The sequence below is a fragment of the Theropithecus gelada genome, chromosome 1, assembly GCF_003255815.1.
Source record: "Theropithecus gelada isolate Dixy chromosome 1, Tgel_1.0, whole genome shotgun sequence".
Taxonomy (NCBI): domain Eukaryota; kingdom Metazoa; phylum Chordata; class Mammalia; order Primates; family Cercopithecidae; genus Theropithecus; species Theropithecus gelada.
Window position 1 is genome coordinate 40,330,626 of NC_037668.1, and position 22,465 is coordinate 40,353,090.

General features: G+C 55.1%; 2 protein-coding genes across 7 annotated transcripts; one reads left to right on the forward strand and one right to left on the reverse strand.

Annotated features, from left to right (window-relative positions):
- Window positions 1-6,380: 6,380 nt before the first annotated feature.
- On the reverse strand, window positions 6,381-12,943 carry FBXO2 (F-box protein 2). Of its 2 annotated transcripts, none has more exons than XM_025398852.1 (6): window positions 12,381-12,943; window positions 8,482-8,853; window positions 7,954-8,083; window positions 7,789-7,884; window positions 7,092-7,230; window positions 6,381-6,848 (listed from the first exon to the last, which is right to left on the reverse strand). In XM_025398852.1, the coding sequence occupies exons 1-6, from the start codon at window positions 12,400-12,402 to the stop codon at window positions 6,714-6,716; spliced, it is 894 nt and encodes a 297-aa protein (XP_025254637.1). In that variant the 5' UTR covers window positions 12,403-12,943; the 3' UTR covers window positions 6,381-6,713. The 2 variants fall into 2 exon arrangements, with proteins under 2 accessions (XP_025254637.1, XP_025254627.1); XM_025398842.1 differs by having other exon boundaries at window positions 6,397-6,848; window positions 7,789-7,893; window positions 12,381-12,845.
- FBXO44 (F-box protein 44) lies at window positions 12,440-21,034 on the forward strand. Of its 5 annotated transcripts, none has more exons than XM_025398874.1 (6): window positions 12,930-13,017; window positions 13,857-14,151; window positions 16,685-16,811; window positions 16,953-17,048; window positions 17,155-17,290; window positions 19,878-21,034. In XM_025398874.1, exons 2-6 carry the CDS (start codon window positions 13,887-13,889, stop codon window positions 20,019-20,021), a joined length of 768 nt encoding a protein of 255 aa, XP_025254659.1. In that variant the 5' UTR covers window positions 12,930-13,017; window positions 13,857-13,886; the 3' UTR covers window positions 20,022-21,034. The 5 variants fall into 5 exon arrangements, with proteins under 5 accessions (XP_025254676.1, XP_025254659.1, XP_025254651.1 ...); XM_025398866.1 differs by having other exon boundaries at window positions 16,685-16,782; XM_025398901.1 differs by lacking the exon at window positions 16,953-17,048 and adding an exon at window positions 13,718-13,747 and having other exon boundaries at window positions 12,975-13,017; window positions 16,685-16,782.
- The last annotated feature ends 1,431 nt before the right edge of the window (window positions 21,035-22,465 follow it).

A 22,465-nucleotide genomic window follows, 5' to 3' on the forward strand; every position in this document is an offset into this window, starting at 1 on the left:
CCTTGTTCAGCAGAGTCAACACAAGATTAGGTTTAATGTACAGTGGGGGGAAATAGCAAAGTCATTAAGCACCAGGAGCCCAGGAATGAATCTGCCTGGATGTTCTGTGTTCACTGCAGGCTTGGGACCTGAAACAAGGCCCGGGGCTCTGCTGAGGTGGGGATGGACTTGGTGGGGGCTCTAGACTCCCAGACTCACTGGGGGCTAGATCCCAGGATACCACTAGCCCTCCCTAGTTGGGAGGGGCCCAGCTCTGGAGGGGATTCCAGCCATCCAAAGCCCTTGCTATGTGGCCTGGGGTGAGACCCAGGGGCCTCCCAGGCCTTGGAGGCCTAGCCTCCTAAATGTTTCTCATAGAGCCTCTGGGGTCAGAGCAGCTCCAAATGCCAGCCCCTGAGGACCCAGGCTCAGCCCCAAGCAATGGAAAGAGACCAGGATTTGGATTCAAATTCGACTTTTCCTCCGTAGAGAAATGGGCAGGACAGACCCAGCTTGGGGCCAGCCTTGACAATGCTGACACCTAGTGGTACTTGGAGGAACTGGCCCTTCTCTCCCTCTGTGTGCACAACTGAATACACTGTGTCCACAACTGAATACACTGTGCACACAAAAATCCAGATGTTTAAGGTAAAGAAATCAGAGGCCAGGTGTAGTGGTTCACGCCTGTAATCCCAACACTTTGGGAGGCCGAGGCGGGCGGATCACAAGGTCAAGAATTCTAGACCAGCCTGACCAACATGGTGAAACCCCATCTCTCCTAAAAATGCAAAAATTAGCTGGGCGTGGTGGCGGGCGCCTGTAGTCCCAGCTACTCAGGAGGCTGAGGCAGGAGACTCGTTTGAACTCGGGAGGCAGAGGCAATGAGCCGAGATCACGCCACTGTACTCCAGCTTGGCGATAGAGCGAGACTCCGTCTCAAAAAAAGAAAAGAAAAAGAAATCAGAAAGGGGAAGAGGGACTTTTCCATTACAAAACTGTTAAACAGAAGTTTCCGCTGAGAAATCTAAGAGGAAATTCATTTTACCTTCCCTGACCCCTTAGCCAAAATAGCACCCAAACATCTAGCATCCCACCTTCTGCCTGGGGTAATGGTACACACAGACACTCCGGAGCCCAGTGTCCTCATCATCTCCAACTCTTTCTGCTCTTCCTCCTGGAAGCCCCCAGCTTCTGTCCTTGCTCTGTCCCCCAGCAGGTGGCCCCTTCTGACTCTGTACCCCAGCAAAGTCGTTAAAACTTAAGCTGGTGAGGCAGGAGAATCACTTGAACCTGGGAGGTGGAGGTTTCAGTGAACTGAGATTGCACCACTGCTCTCCAGCTTGAACGACAGAGCGAGACTCCACCTCAAAAAAAAAAAACACGACCCACAACTCCCCTCTTTCCCTCCTGCCGACTGAAAATGTTTGCTTGGCTCTGTGAAAATAATGTCAATTAAAAGTCTATATACACATATAAAATGTCAATTTAAAGAAAAAAAATACTTAAGCTGGAAAGCCAGCTTCAACTCCTTATTCATTGCGTGACTGTGGCAAGCTACCGAGCAACTCTGAGTCTTAGCTCTTTTATCTATAACTTGGGAACATCTATATCTACCAGAGAGGGCCACTGCGCAGATTAAATGAGCCTGTGCACTTAGCACATGAACTGGCGCTCTAGGTCCTCAGCAAATGCCTGTCATTGCCATCATTGCTGCCATCAGCATCATCACCATCATCATCATCCTGATCATCCTGCTACTCTTGGGAAATTAGGTTTCATCAACAAGATTGTCAGCAGCTGATGTCTAAACCCCCATCCCTAGCTCCTGCTGAACAGAGCAAAGGTTTTTCCTTAACGGAAACGATATCATATCTGCTTCCTACAGCATTTATATCCTATAGGGCAGAGCACATAGTAGGTCCTCAGGAAACTCTCTGGGTCACCCACCTACATCTCCAAGCTCACGTCAGATCACCTCCTCACTTGCTCAATGCCCTAGCCATGCTGGCTGCCTTTCTGACCTGTGAATAAGCTCATTCCCACCTCGGAGCCTTTGGCTGCCTCTGCAATGCTCTTTCCCCAGAGCCCTGTGGCTGGTTTCTTGTTATCACGTGATTCAAGTGTCATTTCCAGGCAGGTGCCGTGACTCACGCCTGCAATCCCAGCACTTTGGGAGGCAGAGGCGGGTGGATCACTTGAGGCCAGGAGTTAAAGACCAGCCTGACAGAACTTGTTTCTATTTAGGAAAAAAAAAAAATTAGCTGGGCATGGTGGTGTATGCCTGTAATCCCAGTTACTTGGGAGGCGGAGACACAAGAATCGCTTGAATCTGGAAAGTGGAGGTTGCGGTAAGCTGAGATAGCACCACTGCACTCCAGGCTGCGCAACAGAGTGAGACTCCGTCTCCAAAAAAAAATCACTTCCTCAGAGAAGTCCTCCCTGATCACCCCAATCAAAATAGCACTCCTTCCCTCCCTCTCTATACTGCAGAGGTCAAGTGTCTAAGTGGCTAAGTAGAATTCCAGTTCCAGTCTGGTGTGATGGCTTATGCCTGTAATCCTAGTGCTGTGGGAGGCTGAGTCAGGTGGATCACTTGAGGTCAGGAGTTTGAAACCAGTCTGGCGAATCTGGTGAAACTCCGTCTCTACTAAAAATACAAAAAAAAAAAAAAGTTAGCCAGGCGTGGTGGCGGACGCCTGTAATCCCAGCTACTCGGGAGGCTGAGGCAGGAGAATCACTTGAACCACGGAGGCAGAGGTTGCAGTGAGCAGAGATCACACCTCTGCAATCCAGCCTGGGCGACAAAGCAAGACTCTGTATCAAGAAAAAGAAGAATTCCAGTTCCATCACTTCTTAGCAGTGTGGCCCGAGGCAAGTTGCTTAATCTCTCTGTGCTTCAATTTTCTTTTTTTCTTTTTCTTTTTTTTTTTCTTTTTTTTTTTTTTGAGACTGAGTTTGGCTCTTCTGGCCCACGCTGGAGTCCAGTGGTGCAATCTCAGCTCACTATAACCTCCGCCTCCTGAGTTCAAGCAATTCTCCTGCCTCAGCCTCCCAAGTAGCTGGGATTACAGGTGCACACCATCACACTCAAATAATTTTTGTGTATTTTTAGTAGAGACAGGGTTTCACCATGTTGGTTAGGCTGGTCTTGAACTCTTGACCTCCGGTGATCCACCCGCCTCGGCCTCCCAAAGTGCTGGGATTCCAGGCATGAACCACTGCGCCGGGCCCAATTTTCTCATCTGTAAAAATGGAAGTAATCATAGTTTCCACTGCGTGAGGTTATTATGACAAATTAATATATATAAAGCTTTTAGAGTAGTGCCTGGCTTATTGATGAAGTGCTATCTCATGTGGGTAATTATCTTGTTCACTCATTTAGTTGCTTGTGTTACGTTTCTCCATCTAGACTGTACATTCCAAGAGACCAGAGACTTTGTTTGTTTTGTCCCTACCTTACATATAGTAGGTCCATCTTCATAAATATCAAATGATTAGGAAGAACTGGCTGGGCACGGTGGCTCACGTCTGTAATCCCAGCACTTTGGGAGGCCGAGGCAGGAGGATTGCTTAAGGCCAGGAGTTTGAGACCTGCTTGACCAATATGGCAAGACCCCATCTCCACAAAAAATAAAAATTAGCCTGGTGTGGTGGCACATGCCTGCAATCCCAGCTACTCAGGAGGCTGAGGGGGAAGGATTGCTTGAGCCCAGAAAATTGAGGCTGCAGTGAGCCATGATCATACCACTGCACTCCAGCCTGTGTGATAGAGTGAGACCCTGTCTCTGAATGTGTTTTTTTTTTTTTTTTTTTAATTTTTAAATAAAAAATGGGATCTTAGGAGACATGAAAGCCCTATCTGCTGTCTCTGGCTTCAACTGGCCCCACTGTCCCAGAGACAGCCCTGGGGTGCCCCCTGCTGGATGCCACACAGGTTTTTCCTTACAGGCAGCTGGTATCTGCCATCCTGTAATGTTTACACGTGGGTCCAGCTCTGTCCTCCAGGGTAGGGGAGAAATGCTAACAGGAGTTAAGAGCACTCCCTTAGGAGCCAGATGTGCCTGGACAGGAGCTTCTGCTTCTCCAGTTACTCTGTATCACTTGCCAGGAAACCGTAAAAGGGATGGCCATGCGCTCTCCCGTCCCACCTCTGACTGGACTGTGGGGTGGTGTAACAGGAAGTGCCCTATGCCCAGGGAGCCTTCTGGCCCGCCTCACACAGCCCTTTGAAGGCTGAGAAGCAGTTGTCTTATCTTCTTAACCTAAACACCACTGGTGTATCTGATGTCCCTCTACTGACAGGGAGAGTGAGTCTGAGGCCCCTCTGGTCTCCTCTGAGGGCCCCATGCCCTGGGGAGAGACCACAGCAGGCTCAGGGCCTCTGGGCTTCCGGGCAGGGCTTCTGGCTCCTTCCTCAGGCTCTTGGCTGCAGGTGGCCTTCTGGTTTTGCACCTACCTCCCATCCCTCCCCCTGCCTTCCTGGCTGCCCTGCTTCCCCTGTCCCTGGTCGGTCCGTTGTGAGCCCAGAGGCCTCTCCTGCCTCACTCCATGCCTGTTCCCGCCCTTGGCTTTGGTTTCTGGCCACAGACACTGCACCTCCTATAACTGCATCAGCAGCCCAGGGCCCCACACTCTCTATGGGCCTTTTTCCTGAATGTTCCATGGGCGCCTGAAACTCAGGGGCGCCCCCCTCCACCTATAGCACCTTCCGCACCCCCCACATTCCAGTGCTGACCTCCAGTACTCACGGGTACCCCTACCTGACCTCCTGGCCCCTCACGCCCACGACCTGTCTCCATCTTCAGTTTCCTCCCATAGCCTACTGCGGGCTCCAGTCCTTTCTCCACTCACCCCATCCCCTATTAACCTGGCTCCCCACACGCCCACCCTTAGTCTCCCACCCCTAAGCATGGGAGTTCATGGGGTGAGCCTGTTCCTCCATAGCCCTTCATCAAGCTGGATCCCGAGGGCAAAGCATCAGTTCCTTAGTCTGATTGGCAGCTCCGGTGAACATGGACTGTGCCTTCCCCACCAGACTGAAATCCCCTAAACAGGACAGAGGGCGTCCTTGTGGAAGAGGCTATGCCTCTCCCTCGAAACTGAGAGTTTTCTGAAGTCAAAGTTTTGTCTCCCTTGTCAGACTGAGGATGTCCCCAGAGCAGGGGCTGCATCTCCACCACTGCACTGGAGGGCCCAGGACACGACACTGGCTCCCCCTCCCCTGGGGTCCTACCCTTCATGTGGCCAGGCTTCTGATTCTTCCTGGGAACGAGTCTCTTATTCCCCGCTGTAATTTCAGGGCCCCCACATATGACCTGGCCTGGGGTTGGGGCTCTGGGAAATGTAAGTAAATGAACAATTGCAGGCAGGCCCCAGCTTGATCCCTGCAATCCCACCAGACCAGAAGGTAGCATCAGGGTTCAGAACCAAAGCAAAGCTGGAGGCTCTCAGTGATTTTATTGGTCTCCATTTCAGGAGAGAAGGGCAGAGGGTTCCAGGCTCTTCAAATGCCCGCCCCCAGGACCAGCAGCTGACAGTCTCTGGAAGGGGCTGGGTTGGCCAGAAGGAGCGTGCCGGAGCACAGAGTCTGGCACAATGCCCTCCCCACCTCCCCTCCCCCAGGCCAATGGCTGGGCCAACCTCTGGGCCAGGCTTGGAAAAGGGCCAATGAGACCAGATGCTAATGACTCCCAGAGGGTGGGCATGAACTAAGAGAAACTCCAAACCCACCCTTTTTGTGCTTCCCCATCCCCACCTCCCATCCCCCACCCCAGGCCCCTCAACTCCATCCCTGGGCCCAAGAGAACTGGTACCGTAGACCCTAGCACAGTCCACACCCACCCCAGTTGCCAATCAGACAAAGGAACTGACACCTTGCCCTAGGGGCCCAGCTTGATGAAGGGCTGTGGAGGCTTGGGGAAGGTGAGGACACTATGGACTAAGTTAAGGCCTATCTACTCCCAGCCTCTACCCTTCCAAGCATCTGAGGGAGGGTAGAAGCAGGGCCACTCAGGGCTCTACCCACATGCTGCTATTGGTCACCTGGGCCCTGAGCACTGGTACACCCCCAACCCCACTCTGCCTTTAGTAAAGGATGGGGGATCATAGCAAGGCCTAGGATAATCACTGGACCAGGAAAGGCCTGGAGGGCAGCCCCCCCAACATGCCCTTTTCTGGCCTCTGGGCAGCTTGGGTGTCGGTCAGGCGCCAGGCTCAGCTCACCCTTCCTTGGTCTCACAATCCCAGCTTTGTCCTGCCTGGCAGGGCCAGGCCCAGCTGGCTCCATACTGGCCCAAGGGCCGCTGGAAACCAGAGCAACTGGAGCCCTACCAAGTGTTTTTCCAGGCTATGCCGGGGGGGCCCTCGGGAGACAGAAAAGGATGGGAAGGGAGCAGCGTTCATCCATTTGTTCATTCATTCCTTCCTTGGACAAATAATATTTATTGAGAGCCCACTTTGTGGCAGGCAGTGTGCTAGATGCAAGGGGTTCAGCAGTGGGTCCAGTCCAAGCCCACGCCCTCACGGATCTACGTTCTAGAAGCCGGCTACCTAAGCAAACCTATGCCAACAAAACTTCTCTCTCCCTGCTCAGGGGCTGGGCTCGGAGCAAGGGATGGGAGGAGGATGTGTGGCTTGGGGAAGGCAAGGACGCTATGAACTAAGTTAAGGCCTATCTACCCCCGGCCTTTGCCCCTCCAGGCAGCTGGGGGTGGGTGGAGGCAGGGCCGGGCCGCTCAGGGTTCTACCCACACGCTGCTGTTGGTCACCCGAGCCCCGAACCAGCCCTTCCAGTAGACGGAGTCCTGCCCCCCGTGCTCGAAGCGGACGAAGCGGACGCCCGGCCCGTAGTCGGTGAAGGTGTGGGAGATCTGGGGGCGGAGGTAAGAAGAGTCAGCCTCAGAGGTCCAGAGGCCTCCCCTGCCGCCCCACCCCAGCACACCGACCGACCTGCAGCTCCCCCATTCGGTTTCTCGGCAGTATTCAGAGTTCTCTCCACCACCCGGTGACTATCTCAGCCCTGCCCAGCCCAGGCGCGCCGCGGGTGGGGTCTCCTGAAGTCACGCCCCTCACGTCCGGGCCCCACCCCTCCGCCCTGGGTCCCCCAGGCTCACCTCCATCCAGCCCCCGCCGTCACTGTCTTGGGGCACTGCCACCTGCCCGCTGCTGAACTCAGCCAGCACGTCCTCGTGCTCGGACAGTAGCTTCACGGTGAGCTCGTACAGGCAACCAGCGTCGCTGCGGCCCGAGTACCTGCTCAGAGGGAGGGAGGGAGGTGGGGAGCGGGGGTGGGGTGGGGTGGGGTGGGGGCATGGCCTCAGCCCTGCTGAACACGTCCTGGGGACAGGGATTTCCACAAAAGTCCTCCTGTGCGCCCAACATCCCTGTCGGCCAGCACTGCCAGTGCTCCGAGTTTACAGATAAGGGAAACAAGGCCAGCAAGAGAAAGTGACAGTCCAAGTAGGAAACACAAGGACTACATTCCAGGTTGGCCGGACCCCAGCTTGGGGCCAAAGCCAGTCCACAGAGTGGCTTTTGGTTTGGACCGCAGACTAATGTTGAAATATATACATTACATACATACAAACATATATATGTGCATATATTTGCCAACAATTAAAACTCAGGAGGGGAGGTGGGTTTCCAGGTTCTCCTGAATACTCCGAAGCTGTCAACTTTGCAGACCCGTGGCCCACGTGGCCTCAACCCCTGCAGTGGGGAGGCAGCATCCCTGGGGGGGGTCCCCAGCTGGCTCACCCCTCTGCCTTACCCCACTCCTCCCAGCCCCATGCCACCCCAGGGCCCTCTCACCAGTCCTTCACCACGATGGCCGGCTGAGTCGTGTCCAGCAGCTCCTCCCAGTAGCCCTCAGCCTGCAGGTCAATGATCTGCGCTTTGCGACACCACCTGGGAGAACTGGAGTTAGAACAGAGCGGACGCTCCCCCTCCCCCCCTCCTCCACTCCCTTCTCCTTACTCGAAGGAGGAGGCGAAGTACTTCTTGACGCTCTCGTCGTGGGTGAACTCCACCCCACTGTCTCCAGGCAGCTCCTCCACCCTCCAGCCGTCCCCACCATGCTCCACGTCACACCAGCCCTCCAAGTCCTCTGTAGGGACACGACAGCCCCACCCTGGTCACTCAGTCCCTGCTAAGGCTGTGGCAGGGCTGGCTCTTGCCACTATGTGGAGGTGGGCAGGGCAAAGGTGGCACTTGGTGTCTGGGTGGGCAGATGATGAATGAGAGAATGAACCAGTGGGCACTTTCTAAATCTGCCTCCTGGCAGGTATGTCCCCCATCCCGCCCTGCTCCAGCTGGCTGAGGGTGGGAGGAGCCGGGAGACCCCAGGACGCAGGTGGCCAGAGAGGTACAGTAATAGACAGCCTTGGGGCTACCCATTGCTGGCACTGAGCCAGGCGCTTCTATTTCTCCCTCAAAGCCAGCCGGCGCCATTTCGGCCCATTTCGCAGCAGGGGAAGCTGAGCTCGCCCGGCGAGGGCTTCTCACCTTCCCCGCATGGGTTGCGCAGAAGGTTGCGGCGCCGCTTGCTCAAGAAGTAGAACTGCTGCCAGTGGTCGCGCTCCTCCTCCGCGCCGCCCTCGGGCACCAGCCCCTCCTGCTGGCACTTGAGCAGCCACAGCGGGGCGCCGTCCACCAGCTCCTTCCAGCGCAGGCACACCAGGCGGCAGGCCTGCACCAGCTCGGCGGCCGGGAGTGCGGCTAGCACGCGCAGCAGCAGCGGCTCGGGCAGCTCGTCCAGGTACGCGGCGGCCACCGCCTCCTCCTCCTCCTCCTCTTGGTCCTCCGGCCGCTCCTCCTCAGCGCTCGCCTCGTCCGGCTGCTCCTCCGGGCTTGCCTCCTCGGGCTGCCCCACGCTTTCTGCAGGCAGGGGTGGGTGGGGGGTTGTGTACCTCACCCACCCTGTACCCCTCCAGGCCCCAGGACTGCAATGTGCCCATATCCTCCCCCACCCACCTTGGGACAATCCACAGCTGGGGTCGGAGATTCTGTGACTACAGACTGGTGCCCAAGGAAGAGGGCCACAGGGCCAGGGACCAACCCTGGATCAGCCCCTAAGTCCAAAGAGGTGCCTCAGAGGCCTGTTTCCTCTGCTGGACCAGTAAAGCCCAGGCCTGGGCAGATGGCAGCAAGGATCATATTTTTATTATTAATGACATCCATCTATAGCACTGTACAATGCTTCACACAGGAACTTCTTTCATCCTCCCAACCACCCTCTGAGATCCCTGCTCCCCTCACCTCCTCAGGAAGCCTTCCGGGATTTCCCCCTATGATACCCTCTCACAGCCCTTCCTAGCTTTTGTCCTGTGGTGTGATCCTATGATAAACGCCTGTCTCTGGACCATACGGAGCTTCATGAGGGCCAGAACATGGTCTGGAAAACACAGCTTCATGTCCTGTGCCTGGCATCTGGCACTTTCCCTGGTCTGTTGTCAGGAACTCATGTTTTGGGGGTACTCGGCAAGTGTTAGCCACTGTCCAAAGCATTTCAACTTCATTTACTCTTTACATCCTCATACCATTTCTTTGAGGTTGCTCTTATTGCTGTCCTTATTTCATTGATGAGGAAACTGAGGCACAGAGAGGTGAAACAGCCCAGGATCACACAGCTAATCAGTGGTTGGAGCCTGGATTTGAACCCAGACAGCCTGGCTCCAGAGCCATCTTAAACCACCACAGCCTCCACAAAATAATTCACTGAATTAGTAGACGGTGTTAGGATTCTGACTTTTTTTTTTTTTTTTTTTTTTGAGATGGAATCTCGCTCGCTCTGTCACTACACTCCAGGCTGGAGTGCAGTGGCGTGATCTCGGCTCACTGCGACCTCTGCCTCCTGGGTAGCTGGAAGCTGAGAAGCGAGTCTTCTGCCTCAGTTTCCCAAGTAGCTGGGATTACACGCATGTGCCACCACACCTGGCTAAATTTTGTATTTTTAGTAGAGATGGGGTTTCGCCATGTTGGCCTGGCTGGTCTCAAACTCCTGACCTCAGGTGATCCACCCACCTAGGCCTCCCAAAGTGCTAGGATTAAAGGCATCAGCCGCCACGCCCGGCTGACTTTTATTTTTAAAGATAGGATCTCACTCTGTTGCCCAGGCTGGCCTCAACTCCTGTACTCAAGCAATCCTGCTGCCTCGGCCTCCTAAAGTGCTGGGATTACAGTCATGCTCCACTGCACCAAGGCCAGGATTTTGACTTTGCAGGTGCAAATATTCAGGCTCAGGGATTAAGTGACTTGTTGAAGGACACACTGCCAGTATTTAGGGAAGGGGACATGGGACCTGGAGCCTTCAGGGGCTGGAGAACAGAGCCCAGAAACCCAGCTGTCCCCAGCTATTGTGTGATTTGGGGATGAGGAGGGACTTATTTAAATAAACCATAACAAGCAAGGAGATGACATAGGGCCTTGGGGAAGGAAACTGTCTCTACCTCCTTTTCCCATCCTTGGCCCTCAGTTTTCTCATCTGTAAATGGGAGTAATCATTGTGCTAGGCCATACAAACAGGACAGATGTCCAAATCCCCTGACGAGGGGGACAAGAGCATTCTGAATTGTAAGGAGGCAGGCAGATGTCACCGCAGCAGCCGGACTGTCTCTTGGATCCCAGTTGGCTTCAGTGGGGCCGTCACAGCCTTGAGTAAGTGGACACCGAGTGCCCCAGATGCCTGGATGAGGGAGAGCCAGTGAGGAGGAGACAGGGCCACTCTGGGCGATCAGGAAGACTACAGCTCTCAGACCTACGACGGGGAGCTCCCATGGGCTAGGCCCTGGAGAGTCAAGGCGGTGGTGGGAACAGGCCAGGCACTGGGGAAGGGGACAGGTGGCAGGGCCCAGACCCAAGTCTCCAGGCCCACCAGCCCTTAACCTCCTCACATGCAGCTTCTCCTCCCTGCCCAACACACAGTCGGGCCCTTGAGAGCTTTCGCAGAGCCCAGAGCACACAGCGAGTCCTCAGTCAGTCTTACTGAGTGAACCACATTGAACACAGCACTTCTCCTTCCTTATTAGCATTTTTTTTTGGCCACATCTTTATGATGTGGGGATTTACACCTGCCCCTTTGGCAAAGAGGAAACGAAACTGAGGCCAAAAGGGGCTTAACAGCTTCTCCCAGACCACATCGCAGAACAGCAGGAAGACAGAGGAAAATGCCAAGCCCTGAAGCCACATCGCCTGCCCAGGCAGATGCCCACAGCTCTCTGGGGAGCTGGGCCCAGTGTCCTCACCTCTCCAGCCCTCCCCTCCGGCCCTGGCCCCATCGGACACCTGATGCTCCCGGAAAGGTGCACCTCACCCAGTCCCCTCTTCTGGCCCCGGGGCCTGGCACTCAAGGCCCCAGATCCAATTACAGCTCCCCCCACCCTCTCTCTTACACACACAACTCCCCACATTGTTGCCGGCGGAAAGTTATCTGGCCCCTGGAAGCTGCCTGCCTGCGAGGCTGATTCACTCACCTGGAGTGGGCCCCAGAGTCCAGGGAATAGCTGAGCCCTGGGCAAAAGCAGGAGCCAGTTCTGGAGCCCTACAGAGGGTGTGGCCAGAAGGCCGTGGATTGGGAGCAAGGGCTGCAGGAGCTGGGATTTTCAGGGCTGGAGGTGGGGGGAATGGGGGGTTGGGGGGGCCAGAGCTTTCATCAGTCTGTTTGCCACCGCATACCCCAAGCAATGCCCACCCCGAGCTGGACCTGATGAGGAAAGAGTGAGGGCTGTCTGCAGGCAGGTCTTGTTTCCATCCTGACTCAGCAGGCAACCCCTGCAGGCCCCGCAGGGAGTTGAGCGATTGGGGGTGAGGGGTCTTGAGTGCCAGAGAGGATGACTGGGCAGCCTGGGAAGGCTCTGAGCACCAGCCAAAGCTGCCCCCAATGCTCCCTCACCGCTGGCCCGGTCCCCACTGGGCATCTCACCACGCCGGGGAGGGGAGGGGCCGCCCCTCCAGACAAGGGAGCTCAGGAGGAAGGCAGGGATAGGTGAGGCCAGGCCAGGGACCCCAAGGAACCCACGGGGATCCAGGCAGCCCAAGGCCCAGAGCTGGAAGAGCTGATGAAAGAAAAGGCTCGCAGCCTCCGTCCCAGACGCATCCCAGGCGCCCGCCAGACAGACCCTCAGGAAGCTGGGAGGCGGGAATGTGGGGGTCCTCTCGTGCTACTTCCTGGCTAAAGGGGACCCAGGAGTCCTCTTTCCCTGCCGGTCGCCTCTCAAGGCCTCCCGCCAGACCAAGATAGCAGAGAGATGTGCTCTTTGGAGACCGCCTCTAGGACTTTGCTGGCGTGAAAGTTTGCCGCGCCAGGTCTCCGGGCCCCCTCGCTCTCTGACTCCGCTCTGTGCAGCGCTCGCCCGCCGACCCCATCTCCCCTCCCCGCCGCAGCGAGCGGTCCAGGCGGCGGCTACCTGGGTCACCGTCTCCGTCCATCGCTGCGGAGGGCGGTCGCGAGAGGAGGAGGAGCCGGAGCGCTGCGGGCTGCGCGAGTCCCGGGGCGGCGAGTACCGGCGCTGTCCGCGTCTGTGTCGGTCCCGGCGGCTGCGCCTCTTAAAGGCCCCCGACCCGACCCGCCCCGCCCCGCCTCTGGCCCCGCGCCCGGCCGCCCCGCAGTCCCAGCAATCGGCTCGAGGCCTGGGGCTGCGGGTTCCTCAGCGGACCCAGGAGGCTGGGAAAGGTCAGGAGGTGTTTTCGTTTAATTGGGGAGGGGTCCGATTTGGGGCATCTCCCAGCTCGCTCCTGGGGGACTGCTGGGAGGAGGCGGCGAGGGGAGGCAGGGAGAGGCTGGGTCAGGCCGAGGGTGCGGGGCGGGTGGCCCAAGCGTAGTCGGGGGATAGGAGGCGCCTTCCGCCCCACCCCCAACACCAGGTAATTTTCCTACGACGCGGCGGGGGGCGCGTCCCTGGCCCAGCGCTGCGCGGGGCGGGGCCCTGGGCGCGGGGGCGGGGCCTGGAGGGCCGGGGCGGAGCCTCACTTCCCCGGCAAGCGCAGGTCCAGGCGGTGCAGCTTGGGCGGCCCAGCGGATCGTGCCGCTGCAGCCGAGCGCAGGTGACCGGCAGGAGGGGGCGCGGGGGGCGCCGGGGAGGGGGCGCGGCTGGGCGGGGGCTGCCGGGAAGGCTCCTGGGCTCCCGGTCGGGCCGCAGTTGCCGAGGGAGGCCCGGCACCGACCAGGCCCAGGCCGCCGGGCCTGAACTGGCTGCGCGGCGCGGCCGCGAACTGGGGCTGGGGTCGCCATCGATGTGCAGGGGTCGGAGCCCAGACTTTGGGGGACATTTTAAAGCACAGCGTGGGAAGGGGAGGCTGCAGGCGCGCTGGCAGACTTGGGGTGGAGGAGCCCAGCCGCGGGGCTGGGGGTGGGGGTAGGGAGATAGAAAGGGCCCTTCCCTGTCGCCCACCCTCTTGCCACTCCCAGCTAGGCAGGAGGTCATGTCCTCTGAGATCCTGAGAAGGTGGCTGCAGCCCTTTGGACCTCCGGGGGAGGCAGTAATAATTAGCCTCCTCCTCCCATCATGTTCCGAGGATGGGAGAAAGGATGGTGACGACACTGGAGGCCTGGGGTGCTCTGCCGGGCTGCGCATAGACTGTCTGGCTTACTGAAAAAGGCTGGCCCTGGAATCAAAGAAGATCCCGGCTCCTTCCCCCTCTGCCCTTATTTTGACCTTGGGCAGTGCCTTCCACGTTTGTTGTGAGAAGCCAGAGAAAAAAAATCAGAGGTCACCTTTTATTAAAGTACCTGATATGCCCTAAGCTCCTTGGACCGCCCCAGTGACCCCTGGAGGTAAGGTACCCATTTACAGAGAGGGAAACTGAGGCTGGGAGAGGCACTATGACTCTCCCGAGATAAATGACAGAGCAGGGATGAGGCCTGCAGCATAGCTTTTCAACAGCCACAGGAGGGTATCCAGAAGCCACTAGCCATGGCTGTGGGGAACATCAACGAGCTGCCCGAGAACATCCTGCTGGAGCTGTTCACGCACGTGCCCGCCCGCCAGCTGCTGCTGAACTGCCGCCTGGTCTGCAGCCTCTGGCGGGACCTCATCGACCTGGTGACCCTCTGGAAGCGCAAGTGCCTGCGAGAGGGCTTCATCACCGAGGACTGGGACCAGCCCGTGGCCGACTGGAAGATCTTCTACTTCCTACGGAGCCTGCACAGGAACCTCCTGCACAACCCGTGCGCTGAAGGTGGGGTACAGGCCGGGTCTGGCATGCCTCCAGGACACACAGTTGTGACACCAGGAACATGTGTTGAGCACTTAGTATGAGCCAGGTGCTTTGGATGGTTTAACACCTTTTCTCCTCTCACAGTAAGCCGAAGAAGTAGCTACTGATAGTACACACATTTTTCAGATGGGCAAACTGAGGCCAAGAGTGGTGTTTCTTATTGTTACTCTACTCTTTTTTTCTTTTCTTTTCTTTTTTTTTTTTTTTTTTGAGACAGAGTTTCACTCTGTCACCCAGGCTGGAATACAGTGGCGCAATCTTGGCTCACTGTAACCTCCACCTCCCAGGTTCAGCCTCCCAAATAGCTGGGATTACAGGCATGTGCCACCATACCTGGCTAATTTTTTTCTTTTTTGGATGGAATCTCACTCTATTGCCCAAGCTGGAGTGCAATGGTGTGATCCTGGCTCACTGCAACCTCCACCTCCCGGGTTCAAGGGATTCTCCTGCCTCAGCCTCCCGAGTAGCTGGGACTACAGGTGGGATTACAGGTGCCCGCCACCATGCCCAGCTAATTTTTTGTATTTTTAATAGAGACACGGTTTCACCATGTCTCTATTAAAATACAGGCTGGTGTTAAACTCCTGGCCTCAAGTGATCCGCCTGCCTTGGCCTCCCAAAGTGCTGGGATTACATGCATGAGCCACCACACCCTCTTATTCTACTCTTAAGATTATTTCCCCAGTGATCTTTCCTAGGAAGGGGAATGTTGCCAACTGAGACTAATTCTGCTTAAGACACAAGGCCAGGAAGTCAGAGCCATGTTTTGTTGGCCTAGTTTCTAGGCTCCAGGGTTGGGCCTACTGACATGGTCCCAGAGGGCCAAGGGGGTTTTGCTTGTGGAAGAATGGGAGATCCGGTCTTCTTCCCAGTATGTTACAACAACAGGTAAAGCAAGGTTTCTACTGATCCTTGCTTGCTGTGTTGTTGGGTAGACACTGGGATGGCATGGGAACCTCGTTTTCCACAATTTGACCAAATTCTGGAGCAAAATGATAATAAAACAACTCCTCCAAGCTGTCCATGAGCCAAATCTGGCTGAGGCATTAAGAATTGTTTTTACGTTTTTATTTTTTATTTATTTTTTTTTTTGAGACAGATTTTCACTCTTGTTGCCCAGGCTGGAGTGCAATGGCACGATCTCAGCTCACTGCAACCTCCGCCTCCTGGGTTCAAGTGATTCTCCTGCCTCAGCCTCTCGAGTAGCTGGGATTACAGTCATGCGCCACCACATCCAGCTAATTTTGTATTTTTAATAGAGGTGGGGTTTCTCCATGTTGGTCAGGCTGGTCTCGAACTCCTAACCTCAGGTGATCCACCCGCCTCGGCCTCCCAAAGTGCTGGGATTACAGGTGTGAGCCACTGTGCCTGGCCTGTTTTTACAATTTTAAAGGATTATTTAAATTAAAAAAAAAAAAGAGAGAGAGAGAGAAGAAACAACCACCAAAAAAACCATACAATAGAGATAGTTTGTGGCCCACAAGTCCTAAAATATTTTGGCAGTTTGCCAAAAAAGCTTCCCAGCCCCTGTTCTTACTCCAGTTTACAGAGGAGACAACTGAGGCTCAGAGAGGGAAAGCAACTGGCCTGAGGTCACACAGCTGAGTACTGGTAGAGCTGGGACTACACCCAGGTCTGTCTGGCCCACATCAGAGCGTTCTCCATCACAGAAGGCATCTGGGCCAGGAGCAGTGGCTCATACCTGTAATCCCAGCACTTTGGGAGGCCAAGGTGGGTGGATCATCTGAGGTCAGGAGATCGAGACCAGCCTGGCCAACATGGTGAAACCCTGCCTCTACAAAAAAATACAAAAATGAGCCAGGTATGGTGGCATGCGACTGTAATCCCAGCTACTCGGGAGGCTGAGGCAGGAGAATCACTGGAACCCAGGAGGCGGAGGTTACAGTGAGCCGAGATCACGCCACTGCACTCCAGCCTGGGTGATGAGCGAAACTCTGTCTTAAAAAACAAACAACAAAAAAAACGTTTTTATGTTTTTGAAGGGTTATACGAAAAGAAACAACAACAAACAAAAAACTATACAATAGAGATAGTATGTGGGCCACAAGTCCTAAAATATTTTGGCACTTTGCAAAAAAAGCTTCTCAGGCCCTGTTCTTACTCCAGTTTACAGAGGAGACAACCAAGGGTCAGAGAGGGAAAGCAACTGGCCCAAGGTCACACAGCCGAGTGCTGGTAGAGCTGGGACTAGACCCAGGTCTGTCTGGCCCACATCAGAGCGTTCTCCATCACAGAAGAGGTCTGGTCATTCACATCACCATGTGTCTCAGGGCCCCCAGGGAAGTCACCTCCCTGTGCCTGCAACACAGGAAGCACCTAATACGCGGTGGCCACTGTGATCTGCAGCGTCCCACAGCACAGGGCTTGAGGGCAGCTGCCAAGATGCGGGCAGAGGAGTTGGGAGGAAGGGGCACTTGGGAGAAGGTGGCCACTGAGGGGCTTCCCTTCAGTGTGAACTCTGCTTTTCCATCAGAGGGGTTCGAGTTCTGGAGCCTGGATGTGAATGGAGGCGATGAATGGAAGGTGGAGGATCTCTCTCGAGACCAGAGGAAGGAATTCCCCAATGACCAGGTCAAGAAATACTTCGTGACTTCATATTAGTAAGATCCGGGGACTTGGGGTAGGGGAAAGCCCAAATCAATTTACCCTGTGGTCCCTCCCACCCTGGAAAGGGGCAGTCCTAGCCCCTCACTGCCCTAGTGGTGAGCCCCAGCCCCTCCCACCCTTCTGCCTGCCCCCAGCACCTGCCTCAAGTCCCAGGTGGTGGACCTCAAGGCCGAAGGGTATTGGGAGGAGCTGATGGATACCACACGGCCGGACATCGAGGTCAAGGACTGGTGAGTGCCTGGGGCAAGGGTCTGGGGGGGGCATGCCAATCAGGCGCCCCACCCCTGCCCTGCCCCCAATCTCCGAGGCCCTGATGGGCCCTCCCTCTCCCTGCAGGTTCGCAGCCAGGCCAGATTGCGGGTCCAAGTACCAGCTGTGCGTTCAGCTCCTGTCGTCCGCGCACGCGCCTCTGGGGACCTTCCAGCCAGACCCGGCAACCATCCAGCAGAAGAGCGATGCCAAGTGGAGGGAGGTGCGTGGGCCTGGGAGGCAGGGGCAGAGGCAGATTGTCCAAGGCTGAGGCTGCGGTCAGATGGGGTCTAGGTTCAGATCCAAGCTCTGCACCTTCTCAGCTATGCTTCCAATGCTCTGAGCTTCACTCACTGCTTCTGTAAAATGGGTATATAGTGCTTCTGTCATAGAGCTCTGAAAGAAATCAGTGAAATGATGCTGGCAAGGCCAGGGCCAAAAAATATTCCAAAAGGTTGGCAGAGGTCTTTGGCTCACACCTATAATCCCAGCATTTTGGGAGGCCCAGACAGGCAGATCACCTGAGGTTGGGAGTTCGAGACTAGCCTGACCAACATGGAGAAACCCTGTCTTTACCAACAATACAAAATTACCCAGGCGTGGTGGCGCATGCCAGCTACTCAGGAGGCTAAGGCAGAAGAATCGCTTGAATCCAGGAGGCGGAGGTTGCAGTGAGCCGAGATCGCACCACTGCACTCCAGCCTGGGCAACAAGAGGGAAACTCCATCTTAAAAAAAAAAAAAGAAAAAAGAAAAAAAGAAAAAAAAATTCCAAAAGGTTGACTGTTTGACTGTTACTAATTACTAGTATTGATTATTACTGTTTTCTAGACTGGGGTCAGCAAACGTTTGTTTGTTTGTTTTAATTTACTTACATATTTTTAGGGACAGGGTCTCTGTCACCCAGGCTGGCGCAGTCATAGCTCACTGCAGACTCAAATTCTTAGGCTCAAGCCATCCTCCTGCCTCAGCCTCCTGAGCAGCTGGGAGTACAGGTGCGCACCATCACTAATTAAAAAAAATTTTTTGGGCCGGGCGCGGTGGCTCAAGCCTGTAATCCCAGCACTTTGGGAGGCCGAGACGGGCGGATCACGAGGTCATGAGATCGAGACCATCCTGGCTAACACGGTGAAACCCCGTCTCTACTAAAAAAAATACAAAAAACTAGCCGGGCGAGGTGGCGGGCGCCTGTAGTCCCAGCTACTCGGGAGGCTGAGCCAGGAGAATGGCGTGAACCCGGGAGGCGGAGCTTGCAGTGAGCTGAGATCCGGCCATTGCACTCCAGCCTGGGCGACAGAGTGAGATTCCGTCTCAAAAAAATTTTTTTTTCTTTTTTTTTTGTAGAGATAGAGTTTTGCTTTGTTGCCCAGGCTGGTCTTGCATTTCTGGCCTCAAGTCATCCTTCTGCCTCAACCTCCCAAAGTGCTGGAACTACAGGCATGAGCCACTGTGCCCAGCCCTAGCAAATGTTTTCTTAAAATGGCAGACATGAATATTTTAGGCTTTGCAGGTCACACTGTCTTTGTCACAATTACTCAACTCTCTAACTCTGCTGTTGTTGTGTGAAAACAGCTCTAGACAATATGTAAATGAATGGACATGGCTGTGTTCCAGTAAAACTTTATTTATAAAAACAGGCAGTGGGCCTGCAGGTCATCGTTTGCCAACCCCAGCCCTGTCCGATAGAACTTTCTGTAGTGATAGAAATGATCTGTGTCTACACTATCCATAAAGTAGTCAGTAGCTACATGTGACCACTGAACAGTTAGTAAGAGCCAGTTTCTAGTACAGCTGAGTACCTGAATTTTTTTTTTCATCTAATTTTAATTTTTTTTTTTTTTTTTTGAGATGGAGTCTCACTCTGTCGCCCAGGCTGGAGTGCAGTGGCGCGATCTCAGCTCACTACAACCTCCACCTCCCAGGTTCAAGTGATTCTCCTGCCTCAGCCTCCTGAGCAGCTGGGATTACAGGCATGCGCCACCACACCAGCTAATTTTGTATTTTTAGTAGAGACGGGGTTTCTCCATGTTAGTCAGGCTGGTCTCGAACTCCCGACCTCAGGTGATCCACCCACCCCAGCCTGCCAAAGTGCTGGGATTACAGGCGTGAGCCACCGCGCAGGGCAATTTTACTTAATTTTAGCTTAAATAATACATGTGCCCTGTGATGAGCATATTGGACATCCTTTGGCAGCTTGCAGGTTCTTTCCATTCCTTTGGGCTGAAGGATAAACCTGTGGAGTGGACCAGCAGGATTTTGCTCCATTTTATAGATGAGGAAACCGAGGCTCAGAGAAAGGAAATGATCTGTCCCAAATCACAGAGCTCAAACTAGAACTCCACTGATTTCTAGACTGGCACCAAGAACTCAGCCACTTCCTGGTTCCCCTGCCCCCCTCAGGCAGTGCCACACTCAGGGTCAGCTCCCACCCTTTTTTTTTAAGGCTCATTTTCTTTTATTTTTTTTGTTTTTTAGAGACAGGGTCTCACTCTGTTGTCCAGGCTGGAGTGCAGTGGCGTGATCACAGCTCACTGCAATCTTGAACTCCTGCCTTAGCCTGTACTCCTGCCTCAGCCTGCCTGGAACTACAGGCACACATCACCGTGCCTGGCTAATTTTTTTTTTTTTTTTTTTCTTGTAGAGATGGTATCTCACTATCTCTGGTTTGCAACCAAACTAGTCGCAAACTCCTGGATTCAAACAACCCTCCCAGCTCGGCCTCCCAAAGTACTAGGATTCCCGGTGTGAACCACCACACCCAGCCTGAGTCAGCTCCCTTGACCTTTCTCCCCCCTCTACCTGCCCCGCCAGGTCTCCCACACATTCTCCAACTACCCGCCCGGCGTCCGCTACATCTGGTTTCAGCACGGCGGCGTGGACACTCATTACTGGGCCGGCTGGTACGGCCCGAGAGTCACCAACAGCAGCATCACCATCGGGCCCCCACTGCCCTGACACCCCCTGAGCCCCCATCTGCTGAACCCTGACTGGTAAACAACTGCTATCAGAAAACGGCTGGGCTTGGGAAGGGGAGGTGGAGGCCAGGCGTCCCCAGACCTCTGACCCTTGCCCCCAGCTGCCTCTTCTTTGTGGAGCCTCTCGGCGTGGGCAGCCCTCACATGCTGGGGTGGGGGCCAGCTCTCCCCAAAAGGTCTTGACCTGAATGATGGGTGAGGAAGCCTGCATGGGCCCCTTTCAGAGACGGAGCACCTGAGATGTGAGAGGTGCGGCGTGTTCCCCTGGGCCCCTCAGAAAGTCGAGCTTGGAGGCCAGCCTGGGTCTGTCTCTCCCTTCCCCTCCTGGGACCATTCTACCTGTGTTCTTTGACCCTCAGAGCAGGGACAGGCAAGACATCTGGCAAGCCTGCAGCTGCCCTGATGGTGCAGGGAGGTGACCATGTAACTCAGACCAGTCTGGGAAGCGGAGGGTGGGCTCGTGGGCCATGCTCTGCCCCTGTCTGCTGCTCCCAGTCTCTTACTCTGCCTGCCTGCTCAGAAGAGGTGGCTTTAGCCCAGAGGCTCAGGCCCGGTCTGAGATGGGCAGACCCAGGGTGGAGTGGGGTCCAGGTCAGGTGTGGACTTTCCTCACTATCAATAGAGCCTAGAAGCTAGACGGGTGCCAGGTGGGGGTCAGGTTCCCAGAGGACTGAGGGAATCCTGCACAGGATGTCCCAGGGTAGGTGGGGAGCAGGGTTGGGACCCGCTCTGACAGCTGGACACGTGAGCCCTGGATGAGTATGGTAGGGTGTTTGAAGGATCCCCTGCCCACCTCCCAAATCCAGGCCAGACCCCCTGTGGCTTGGAGAGCATTCCAAGCCCCCACCCCACCCCTAGAACTGGCATTCCCAAGACCTCTGTCACCCACCCAGCCACCCTTGGAATGTGCCTCTTGTCCTGCTGGAAGGACAGCAGTGTTCTCCTGACATCGCCCTACTGCATGCAGTCAAATAAAAGGTGTGCCCAGCCTAACCTGTGCCCTGTGGTTTCTGGAAGGAAAGGCAGACTTTAGGTGGTCCCGCCGGGACCTGCAGATGGTACAATGGTGTGGCTTCTGCCTAAGGTACAGAGGGGTTGGCATTTCAGGAACCAGACCATCACAGAAGCAGGTTCATGGGACAGACCCCTCAGTGAGCTGCAGGTGTCTCACCTGGCAGCCGTCCAGTACTGCTGGCTTCCTCTAGAAGCCCAGCCACAGGCTGGGGTTGGGGTGTGTGGACATCTCTGAGCAGCCCTTGAGTCCACCTTGTGCCAGATCAGCAGTGCCACCCAGGCTCTGCCTCCTGGTGTTATTCTTTGCGAAGAGCTTTACTGACATTGGATGAAGCCGAAGCATTTAGAATGGTGCCTGGCACACAGCTGGTGCTTGATATGGTTAAGCCTTGTGTCCCCACCCACACCTCATCTTGAATGGTAATCCTGGGTGTTTAGGGAAAGACCTGGTGGGAAGTGACTGGATTATGGGGGCGGTTTTCCCCATGCCGTTCTCATGATAGTGAGTTCTCACGAGATCTGATGGTTTTACAAGTGACAGTTTCCCTGGCTCCCTCCTGCTGCCACGTGCTTCCGCTTCACCTTCCACCGTGATTGTAAGTTTCTTGAGGCCTCCCCAGCCATATGAAACTGTAAGTCAATTAAACCTCTTTCCTTTATAAATTCCAGTCTCGAGTATTTCTTTATAGCAGTATGAACATGGACTAATACAGCACTTAATAAATACTCCTTACATTTAGCTATCTCAATCAAGGGTGGGCTAGATAAGGGCTTTGGCCAGGGCAGGATCACCATCCACCAGCCCATGGCAAACTGCAAAAGGACGGCCTTCCATGGAGAAGACGTAGCCCTGACTGCAATTAATGTGGCCTGGGCCAGTCCCCTTGTGCAGTGCACAGCCTGCACAACCCTTGGTGGTTGCCTGAACAAGGTGCTTGCTAATTATTTGTTGACTGATGGAAGAAATTCATGAACTTACTCCTGACAAAAAACCTCAGAGGTTTTTTGTTTTTTTGAGACAAGGACTGGCTCTGTTGCCCAGCCTGCAGTGCAGTGGTGCAGTCTTGGCTCACTGCAGCCTCCCAGGTTCAAGCGATTCTCCCACCTCAGCCTCCGGAGGAGCTGGGATTACAGACATGCGCCACCATGCCCTGCTAATTTTTGTATTTTTAGTAGAGACAGGTTTTTTGCCATGTCGGCTAGGCTGGTCTCGAACTCCTGACCTAAAGCAACCTTCCCCACCTGGGCTTCCCAAAGTGCTGGGATCACAGGCGTTAGCCACCTCCCAGCCCCTCAGGTTGTTACCTGCGGAGGTCACGCCCTAGGGAAAGAAGGAGCCTGCTGGGTGTCAGCTCCTCCCTCTAGGGAGTGAACCGAGGGTCAAGGGTGGAGCCCTGGGCCCCTTAAGGA

Excerpts from the sequence above, each read along its gene's own strand:
- FBXO2 (XM_025398842.1), bottom strand. The coding sequence starts at position 12,402 with ATGGACGGAGACGGTGACCCAG. Across the intron at positions 7,894-7,953 it reads TACTTCGCCTCCTCCTTCGA|TTCTCCCAGGTGGTGTCGCA; the intron begins GTAAGGAGAAGG and ends TTCTAACTCCAG. Across the intron at positions 6,849-7,091 it reads ACGGCGGGGGCTGGATGGAG|ATCTCCCACACCTTCACCGA; the intron begins GTGAGCCTGGGG and ends CTCCGCCCCCAG.
- FBXO44 (XM_025398866.1), top strand. The coding sequence starts at position 13,887 with ATGGCTGTGGGGAACATCAACGAGCTGCCCGAGAACATCCTGCTGGAG. Across the intron at positions 16,783-16,952 it reads AGGAATTCCCCAATGACCAG|CACCTGCCTCAAGTCCCAGG; the intron begins GTCAAGAAATAC and ends GCCTGCCCCCAG. Across the intron at positions 17,049-17,154 it reads GACATCGAGGTCAAGGACTG|GTTCGCAGCCAGGCCAGATT; the intron begins GTGAGTGCCTGG and ends CTCTCCCTGCAG.